Source organism: Cherax quadricarinatus, chromosome 52, assembly GCF_038502225.1.
Source record: "Cherax quadricarinatus isolate ZL_2023a chromosome 52, ASM3850222v1, whole genome shotgun sequence".
In the NCBI taxonomy this organism is placed as follows: Eukaryota; Metazoa; Arthropoda; class Malacostraca; order Decapoda; family Parastacidae; genus Cherax; species Cherax quadricarinatus.
In genome coordinates this window covers 26193856-26205101 of record NC_091343.1, presented here as the reverse complement: position 1 = coordinate 26205101, position 11246 = coordinate 26193856, and the positions used below count along the sequence as shown (strand labels likewise).

Sequence of the window (11246 nt, the reverse complement as noted above, 5' to 3'; positions counted from 1 at the left end):
AAAATGGCAAATGTAATACCTATTTACAAGGCAGGTGACAGGTCCTTGGCTTTGAACTATAGACCAATAAGCCTTACCTCCATAGCGGGAAAATTTATGGAATTAATAATTGCCGAACCAATTCGTAGCCATCTTGATAGTCACAGATTGATTAATGAATCTCAACACGGTTTTAGAAAGGGGCGTTCCTGTCTTACGAATTTACTAACATTTTTCACTAAGGTGTTTGAGGAGGTAGATCATGGTAATGAATATGATATTGTGTATATGGACTTCAGTAAGGATTTCCATAGAGTTCCACATCAGAGGCTATTGAGGAAACTTAAGGCACACGGAATAGGAGGAGAAATTTTTTCCTGGGTAGAGGTATGGCTGACAAATAGGCAGCAGAGAGTTTGCATAAATGGGGAGAAATTAGAATGGGGGCATGTCACAAGCGGTGTTACTCAGGGGTCAGTGTTGGGCCCGTTGTTGTTCACAATTTACACAAACGACATAGATGAGGGAATAAATAGCGACATAAGCAAATTTGCTGACACCAAAATAGGACGTCCAATTCATTCTAATAAGGACACTAGAGCACTCCAGGATGATTTGAATAGACTGATGCAATGGTCGGAGAAGTGGCAGATGCAGTTTAATATAGACAAATGCAAAGTTCTAAATGTTGGGTAGGAAAATAACCATGCCACATATAAACTAAATAATGTAGTATTTGTGGTTACAGTGGTGCCTATGCTAACCTTCCTATGGTGTAGAAATATACCTAGCTGGACGAATCTTATTGTGGCTAGCTGGTCTAGTGGCTAACGCGACGGTGTGAAGTTCTGAGACTATCTGATCGCGAGTTCTATTCCCTCCCGTGGTATGGTTTGTTCATATTTAAATAGGTGTTCACATTTATACAAGTGTTCATATTTACACAAATGTTGATATTTTGTAGTGTGCGCTGGTTTTAAGTTATGTAAATATTGAAGCATATACATCGAGAAGTGTATATCTCTTGTTTTAAGTATTAAAGTATTCTTGACTAGTATACAGGTTACTTACAGTCTTAATAGCCCTCGGGTAATTGATAGGCTTCAAATGCAATTAACCAACCCTCCACACAATATCGTAAGCTTCTCCTTTCAACTGAGTTCTCAAGTAATTGAGTTCTCAAGTAAGGTCGTCAATGTCCGAACAACTGTCAAGCTCACCAGAAATTCCTTGAAATCATGGACATCACGTATCAGAAGCTTTGTCTGTGGCCATCAGAGTAGCAATGGTTGCTGGAAGAAATTGTTTAATGGCTCCTGGAAGGTTGTAATGGAGGTGACCAGCTCACTGCTGTCATTCAGTTCAGTACTGTGTTCTGAGCTCATGAGATCTTCGAACTGTTAAAATGCGACGGTATAGACTTATTTCCTTGTCTCCAATAGATTCAAATTAGCCTCAAGCACAAGAAAGTCAACTGATTAATCCTGTATCAATGTCTCAAAGGCATTAATCGCTCTCGTGACGAGAGCTTGCTTCTGGGGTAAACTTAGTTCGCAGTTGTCTAATGTAGCCATGGTGACTTACAAAGACTCGCAACGTGATAGTAACTGTTGTGATTGACAGGTTTATGGCTTTCGGCCAATAAAGGTGAACCAGGTGGGGCAGTACACGGGTGCTTGACCACCCTGTCAGTTCGGGCAGGTAGGGAAGTGCTCTGTACACTACAGTAACTACGTTTCCTACATAGCACATGTGTCCCCAGTCTATTCCCACTGGGTTTTCTGCGACAAACTCTGGTTTAATCTGCAGAAACCCAGGTATATGAATGTGTTGTGAGTGTACCCAAGAGTCATGTGCTATGGTGACATCAAAAGATGGCGTCATCAGCGTAGGCATAGTTACAGGTGGCGCTACTGTGGGTTAATGGCAGCTTTCCCAGAGGGTGCACCTGTTCTCTCGAGGTTCAAACAGCCGCCATTTTTTAATTACACACAACGGCCATTGGAGGCAAGTCCGCCGACTGATTGTTACTGGCAACACAATGTGTAATATGTTACTCCCACCGAACAAAGGGCTCTGTTGAGCATCTGTGTGTGTGATTAACAGTAAATAACAAAGCATCAATCGTCTGCAATGGCGATGCTACTCCTAGTCACTGGCACTACTTAGCTAGTCCTAGTGATTCTGTGGGAACAACAATGTAGAACCACCATCCGGTTCAAAGGACCAAAACTGTGCAGAATAGAGGTTGTCTGTGGGTTTATGACTGATTAGGTTAGTGATCCTTTTAAGGTCAATTATAAAATTCAGCCCAGGACCTGCTACCTCATCCTAGCTACTTGAATTAATTCTTTGTGCCTCTATATCTCACAATGGGTAGTGTGATGTGATAGGTAGTTGCAACCGTAGATCTCTGGTGAAGGTGGTGGCCACCCCCTTTGCACGTGCTTTCAGTACTCTCGGGATACTCACGTAGAAAAGTGATAAGCCATGGTACACCTAGAAATACCTGTGTGAGTCACCTGCAGCAGTCTCTTAGTAAAGCTAGATATATCCTTTATACAAGGCCAATCACATGGGGAAGTTGCCCACTGATCACTATGGCTTTTTGTGACTGAGGGTAGTACACACAGCCAGTTCCTGCATCCCCGTGGGCACCCAAAACTGGCTACAGGGTACCTACTTTCTATTAGTGTACGTTGTGAGGCGTTGTAGTTTACTAACCTAAATTAAATCTCTCTAACCCTAGCTTAGGTTTTGTAATAAAGTTGGTAGAATTACCGACAATATGTAAAGTAAAAGGACACAAGTGCAACTAATGTGACATTTATTGTGGCAACGTTTCGCTCTCCAGGAGCTTTATCAAGCCATTACAAACAATACATGGACACAGAGGGTATATAAAGGCTCAGAGTGAGGTGCAATACTAGTGAGGTACCATTTCGATGTTCACTAGTGGTAGTAGTAGTAGTAGTAGTGGTAGTGACAAAAGTAATACAATATGGTAGAGCAATTAATTCGTACATGAGTAAAAGGATATAAAAGCTATTACTTGGGTAACATAAAAATAGGTTGGACAAATATAGACTGGAATGAGGCAGCTTGTTTCAGTGTTCACTCTCTGTGCTTTGTGTAGTATAACAGGAGAGACTATGTGATGGCAGGGTTTACTGTTTTCAGGAGGATTCTTGCTAAGACTTCGGAGATGGTGAAGCTGCCGTTGTTTTGTTTAATTGTATTCGAAACAGCGATCAGTGCTGATTCAAGGCACTTGCGTGTGCGGAAATTAGTTTCTTTTATCACTAATTGGGCGTCTCTGAATTTCATGAGATGATTGGTGGAATTTCGGTGTTGTACACAGGCGTTGTTTAAGTTGTCGTTCCTACATGCGTAATTGTGTTCATTGAGGCGGGTGTCGAGGTTTCTTGCTGTTTCACCTACGTAGATCTTGTCACAGCCTCCACAGGGTATAGTGTAAACTCCTGCATTGACTGGTTCGTGGTGCTTGGGTTTTGTCCTGGTTAGATCCTTTATTGAAGTGGTAGAAGCGATGGCGACTCTGGTGTTAGCTTGTGAAAGTACTTTTGAGACGTTTAGTGCAACCTGGCTGTTGGGAAGAATTATAACTTTGTTGGGAGCGGTGTTGATGCGTGGAGAATTGATGATCTGAAGAGCTCTTTTCTTGCAGTCTTTGATGAAAAAAGAAGGAAAATGTAACTCAGTGAATGTTTGGTGAATGTAAGTACATTCCTCGTCAAGAAACTCAGGACTACAAATTCGGTATGCTCTATTTTTATGTTACCCAAGTATAGCTTTTATATCCTTTTATCATGTACGAATTAATTGCTCTACCATATTGTATTACTTTTGTCACTACTACTACTACTACTACTACTACCACTAGTGAACATCGAAATGGTACCTCACTAGTATTCACCTCACTCTGAGCCTTTATATACCCTCTGTGTCCATGTATTGTTTGTAATGGCTTGATAAAGCTCCTGGAGAGCGAAACGTTGCCACAATAAATGTCACATTAGTTGCACTTGTGTCCTTTTACTTTACATGATTACCTCATTCTCCTCCTCTCCTTACGCCTTCCTCTTTGTATTGGACTGATGAAGCCACTGTGTGGCGAAACGTTTCCTGAATAAAGATTCCCATATGCTGCATAAGTGTCTCAATCTTCAAGGTCATGAGGAAAAAATAGAGGCATTATTGCTTATCAAAAACCAGTTGAGTTTTGAGGAGATGGGAAGAATGGACACAGGGAAAGCAGATGACTACATAGCAGGAACACTTCCGACCAAGTGTCCCGAGTGTAGTATAACCACTCACTGAATAGCAAGAATCCATGAAAAAAGTGTAATGACAGCAACAGAGCAATTGTGGATATACTAGCTGAGGTGGCCAAAAGGGCCCCTCATAGGAAGAGTAGATCATAGGAGATTTTAACCACAAGGAGACTGACTTGGAAAAGCCTAAAGCTTCATGGAGAACCAGAAACGTGGAGGGCTAAGATTGTGGAGGTGGTATTTGAAAACATCATGCATCAATATGTTAATCATATGATCAGAGAGTGAAGAGGATAAACCCGCAAGGCTGAATCTCGTATTCACCCTGAGTAGTTCCTTCACAGAGGATATTAAATACGAAAGGCCCATCGGCGCTAGTGAGTTTTGAATAGCTTGTAGCATGGAAAGGAGGAAAGCATCCAAACTTCAAAAGAAAGGACTGTGTCATCGGCAAAGAGCAACAACGGCTCATGAAATTTTCAGACATGTTTCGTGTAATTCTTTACAGGCAGCAGTTTACAGACTTCTTTCTTTATAATATGTGAAATAAAATAATTTATTACTGATAACCCTTCACTATGTTTTAAATACTAATTGCTTTTGTTTCTGGCAACTAGAGCACTGGACTTCTGCTACCACGAGGAATCAGATTCGGTGACACTACTGGAGGCAGTAGACATGTGTGTCACTGTTGTTGCTTACTCTGCCGACTCCAAGAGAGGTCATCAGATGCTGGTAAGAACTACAAAGTGTTTACCTTCTTTTGTTTCTTTATATTTTCATTCACTTGGATTCCTAACATTTGCACAACCCAGGGCAACATGCTTTTAGAGCAGGTCGCTCCTGTCACTCGCAACTACTGATTCACTGTGACATGGTCTTTGATGTACTGGAGGACAAACAGAATGCAGATGTAGCATACACATACATTATAACAGCCGTTGACTAGTGCAATTATGGTGTAAGAGCGCATAAAATGTGTGGTAAAGAAATAAATGGACAAGTTCGCAAATGGATCTTCAACTTTCTAACCAATAATTCACAAAGGGTAATCATAAGCAGATTTTAAGTCATAAGCTGCCACAGTGTTCATCATCCTCACATCAAACATAGACAGAAAATGTAAACCATAGCACCGTGTCTTCTTATAGAGACTATACTAGAATTTGCATGAGGCTGTCATCCATTGAGGACACGGCAAATCTCTAAGAAGATATAAACCAAGTTTTCCGATGGGTCACGGAAAACAGTATGATGTTTAATAATGACAAATTTCAGTTACTCCATTACAGAAAACTTTAGAAAATTATAGCTAAGTAGGAATACACTACAAATTCTCAACACAACTGAGCAAAAAACCAATTTGAAGGATATATGAGTATTAATGTCAGAGGATTTCACAATCAAAGATCACAACAGTGTCAAAACAAGGGATGCTGTGCTAAAGATTATCCTTTTTAGATCACTTGTTCTCTCTAGGCTGGAATACTGCTGTACACTGACAGCCCCATCGAGGAAGGTGGAATCGCAGATCTAGAGAATGTACAGAGAACCTTCATTGCCCATTTATATTCACACAAGCATCTTAATTACTGGGAATGTTTAAAGTTCTTTGACCTGTACTCAGTGGAACACAGGCAAGAAAAATACATCGCAATCTACATTTGGAAAAACCTAGAGGGACTAGTTCCAAATCTGTGCACAGAAATCGCTCCCTACTAGGCACATGGTGCAACATATCCCAAATGAAAAGCAGAGGTGCCATGAGGACCCAAAGAGAAAACACAGTAAGTATCCGGGGCCCGAAAACTGTTCTAGTCTCCCACCATACACGAAGAAAATTAGCAATAGACTCATGGCTGTCTTGAAAAGGAAACTGGACAGATGTCTATAGTTGGTGCCCGAGCAGCCGGGTTGTGGATCACACGATGGATTGGGTATGGCCAGCATTAACTGCCTGGTTGATCAAAACCCTTTTCCACCAGGAGGCCTGGTCAAACACTGGGGGGGGGGGGGGAGTCGTCGACCCTCGGAGCACCTTCCAGGTAGACCACTGCTTCACCCCACCTGACTCCAGTATATAAACTCCTTCTCCAAGCATATACTGTACTTTAATCAAGATTGATGGACAAAACACAACGACTCAAGGCTGAGGGACTGATTACCTCAAACACATCCTCATCTTCCATCAATCTCTGTATTGGACTGAAGAAGCCACTGGGTGGTGAAACGTTTCCAAAATAAAGTTACCAAAATGTTGTAAAAGTGTCTTATTAACATGGTGGCTATAGAAGAGCATTTCAATTTTGTTTAATACACTTACTAATTTAAAATAAAATATGAATGCTATTATAGAATTTAATTATTGCTGGGAAATTAATGTGAAGTTTGTATTGTCCAGAAACAGTGTAAAAAAAAACATGGGGAATCTGTTCTTTTGATTAAGATTGTGAAAGAGTTTAGCAACTCAGAGACTTACATTGTCTAAAATAAAACAAATTAGGAAATACAGATATATACGTGAGTTTATGTGAGGTTGTATGTACATACGAGGACTAAGAGAGAGGTAAAGTGGTAATATTATAAGAATTCTCTAAATAAAAACATGGAGAAGTTTGTATGAGAGAAAGTATGGAGATGCACTGGGAAACAGAGCACAAGAGTTGGAGTCCAACTAATATATGAAACCTGTGAGATGCAGGTGTATATTATAACTTCCCGTCCGTCTCCCACTCAGGCAGGGTCAAGCCAGAAAGAAATAACTTAAATCATATATTATCTGGAGTTTACCTGCAGAGAGTTCCGGGAGTCAACGCCCCCGCGGCCCGGTCTGTGACCAGGCCTCATGGTGGATCAGAGCCTTATCAACCAGGCTGTTACTGCTGGCTGCATGCAATCCAACGTACGAGCCACAGCCAGGCTGGTCAGGTACCGACTTTAGGTGCTTGTCAAGTGCCTGCTTGAAGACAGCCAGGGGTCTATTGGTAATCCCCCTTATGTATGCTGGGAGGCAGTTGAACAGTCTGGGGCCCCTGACACTTATTGTGTTGTCTCTTAACGTGCTAGTGACGCCCTTGCTTTTCATTGGGGGGGGATGTTGCATTGTCTGCCGAGTCTTTTGCTTTCGTAGTGAGTGATTTTCGTGTGCAGGTTCGGTACTAGTCCCTCTAGGATTTTCCAAGTGTATATAATCATGTATCTCTCCCGCCTGCGTTCTAGGGAGTACAGGTTCAGGAACCTCAAGCGCTCCCAGTAACTGAGGTGTTTTATCTCCGTTATGCGTGCCGTGAAGGTTCTCTGTACATTTTCTAGGTCAGCAATTTCACCTGCCTTGAAAGGTGCTGTTAGTGTGCAGCAATATTCCAGCCTAGATAGAACAAGCGACCTGAATCGTGTCATCATGGGCTTGGCATCCCTAGTTTTGAAGGTTCTCATTATCCATCCTGTCATTTTTCTAGCAGATGCGATTGATACAATGTTATGGTCCTTGAAGGTGAGGTCATCCTACATGATCACTCCCAGGTCTTTGACGTTAGTTTTTCGCTCTATTTTGTGGCTGTAATTTGTTTTATACTCTGATGAAGTTTTAATTTCCTCATGTTTACCATATCGGAGTAATTGAAATTGAGATGTGTACATGCATGTGTAGTGAGGCCTAAACGTCAATAGTAATAGAAAGATGTCCCGTGGCCTGGTAGGCAATGCTTTCGTTTTACACACTGAGTGTTCGTGATTCGATCCCTGGCCTGTATACTGGGCGTATTGCTTTACACTTGCTGTCCTCATTCACCTAGCAAGCAAGTATGTACTTGGGTGCTAGTGGACTCGTGTGGGTCGCATCCTGGGTGACAAATTTAAGGACCCCAGTGGAATTAAGACAGACAGTCCTAGATGACGCACTGACTTTCATGAGTTATCCTGGGTGGCTAACCCTCCGCGGTTAAAAATCCGAACAAAATCTTATCTCTTGTCTTTCCTGTTATTTTTCGTGTTTATGTGAGAGAATATAAAGACACCAACATTCCTACCATTGTGGAAGACACTTACAAATTTACTTTTCACAGTCACTTGGCAGGTCTAGATATAATTAATAAATAATGAAAATTTGTTAAATCTTACTTTCGAAGAAAATTTTGTTAGCTAAATAAATAAAGTAGAAGGCAAGATAAATAATAAATTAAATAAATGTTATAAGAGAATGTGAGTCACAGGTTTATTGAATAGGACTGAATATTGCTGTTCAGTTCCTGAAACATGTGAGTCAATGTGACTGATAGACTATGAAGGCCAGGAAGATAAGTGTGCGTAGCACAGGTACATAGCAGAGGTAGCAGATGTAGCGTAGCACAGGTACATAGCAGAGGTAGCAGATGTAGCGTAGCACAGGTACATAGCAGAGGTAGCAGATGTAGCGTAGCACAGGTACATAGCATAGGTAGCAGATGTAGCGTAGCACAGGTACATAGCAGAGGTAGCAGATGTAGCGTAGCACAGGTACATAGCAGAGGTAGCGTAGCACAGGTACATAGCAGAGGTAGCAGATGTAGCGTAGCACAGGTACATAGCAGAGGTAGCAGATGTAGCGTAGCACAGGTACATAGCAGAGGTAGCAGATGTAGCGTAGCACAGGTACATAGCAGAGGTAGCAGATGTAGCGTAGCACAGATATATAGCAGATGTAGCGTAGCACAGGTACATAGCAGAGGTAGCAGATGTAGCGTAGCACAGGTACATAGCAGAGGTAGCAGATGTAGCGTAGCACAGGTACATAGCAGAGGTAGCAGATGTAGCGTAGCACAGGTACATAGCAGAGGTAGCAGATGTAGCGTAGCACAGGTACATAGCAGAGGTAGCAGATGTAGCGTAGCACAGGTACATAGCAGAGGTAGCAGATGTAGCGTAGCACAGGTACATAGCAGAGGTAGCAGATGTAGCGTAGCACAGGTACATAGCAGAGGTAGCAGATGTAGCGTAGCACAGGTACATAGCAGAGGTAGCAGATGTAGCGTAGCACAGGTACATAGCAGAGGTAGCAGATGTAGCGTAGCACAGGTACATAGCAGAGGTAGCAGATGTAGCGTAGCACAGGTACATAGCAGAGGTAGCAGATGTAGCGTAGCACAGGTACATAGCAGAGGTAGCAGATGTAGCGTAGCAGAGGTAGCAGAGGTAGCGTAGCACAGGTACATAGCAGAGGTAGCAGATGTAGCGTAGCACAGGTACATAGCAGAGGTAGCAGAGGTAGCGTAGCACAGGTACATAGCAGAGGTAGCAGATGTAGCGTAGCACAGGTACATAGCAGATAGCACAGGTACATAGCAGAGGTAGCAGAGGTAGCGTAGCACAGGTACATAGCAGAGGTAGCAGATGTAGCGTAGCACAGGTACATAGCAGCAGGTACATAGCAGAGGTAGCAGATGTAGCGTAGCACAGGTACATAGCAGAGGTAGCAGATGTAGCGTAGCACAGGTACATAGCAGAGGTAGCAGATGTAGCGTAGCACAGGTACATAGCAGAGGTAGCAGATGTAGCGTAGCACAGGTACATAGAGGTAGCAGAGGCGTAGCAGGTATAGCAGAGGTAGCAGATGTAGCGTAGCACAGGTACATAGCAGAGGTAGCAGATGTAGCGTAGCACAGGTACATTGCAGAGGTAGCAGATGTAGCGTAGCACAGGTACATAGCAGAGGTAGCAGAGGTAGCGTAGCACAGGTACATAGCAGAGGTAGCAGATGTAGCGTAGCACAGGTACATAGCAGAGGTAGCAGAGGTAGCGTAGCACAGGTACATAGCAGAGGTAGCAGATGTAGCGTAGCACAGGTACATAGCAGATGTAGCGTAGCACAGGTACACAGCAGAGGTAGCAGATGTAGCGTAGCACAGGTACATAGCAGAGGTAGCAGAGGTAGCGTAGCACAGGTACATAGCAGAGGTAGCAGATGTAGCGTAGCACAGGTACATAGCAGAGGTAGCAGATGTAGCGTAGCACAGGTACATAGCAGAGGTAGCAGATGTAGCGTAGCACAGGTACATAGCAGAGGTAGCAGAGGTAGCGTAGCACAGGTACATAGCAGAGGTAGCAGATGTAGCGTAGCACAGGTACATAGCAGATGTAGCGTAGCACAGGTACACAGCAGAGGTAGCAGATGTAGCGTAGCACAGGTACATAGCAGAGGTAGCAGAGGTAGCGTAGCACAGGTACATACCAGAGGTAGCAGATGGAGCCTAGCACCGTGACATAGCAGAGGTAGCAGATGTAGCGTAGCACAGGTACATAGCAGAGGTAGCAGATGTAGCGTAGCACAGGTACATAGCAGAGGTAGCAGATGTAGCGTAGCACAGGTACATAGCAGAGGTAGCAGATGTAGCGTAGCACAGGTACATAGCAGAGGTAGCAGATGTAGCGTAGCACAGGTACATAGCAGAGGTAGCAGATGTAGCGTAGCACAGGTACATAGCAGAGGTAGCAGATGTAGCGTACCACAGGTACATAGCATAGGTAGCAGATGTAGCGTAGCACAGGTACATAGCAGAGGTAGCAGATGTAGCGTAGCACAGGTACATAGCAGAGGTAGCAGATGTAGCGTAGCACAGGTACATAGCAGAGGTAGTAGATGTAGCGTAGCACAGGTACATAGCAGAGGTAGCAGATGTAGCGTAGCACAGGTACATAGCAGAGGTAGCAGATGTAGCGTAGCACAGGTACATAGCAGAGGTAGCAGATGTAGCGTAGCACAGGTACATAGCAGAGGTAGCAGATGTAGCGTAGCACAGGTATATAGCAGAGGTAGTAGATGTAGCGTAGCACAGGTACATAGCAGAGGTAGCAGATGTAGCTTAGCACAAGTACATAGCAGAGGTAGCAGATGTAGCGTAGCACAGGTATATAGCAGATGTAGCGTAGCACAGGTACATAGCAGAGGTAGCAGATGTAGCGTAGCACAGGTACATAGCAGAGGTAGCAGATGTAGCG

General features: G+C 43.4%; 1 protein-coding gene across 1 annotated transcript in view; it reads left to right on the top strand.

The window, feature by feature from the left end:
• The window catches only part of LOC128696898 (protein unc-80 homolog), a 1079316-nt gene that overhangs the window by 1015980 nt on the left and 52090 nt on the right, over positions 1–11246 (top strand). Inside the window, exon 58 of the mRNA XM_070095999.1 lies at positions 4892–5009. Within this exon, the coding sequence (XP_069952100.1) occupies positions 4892–5009 (118 nt within the window). The remainder of the gene's footprint in view (positions 1–4891; positions 5010–11246) is intronic.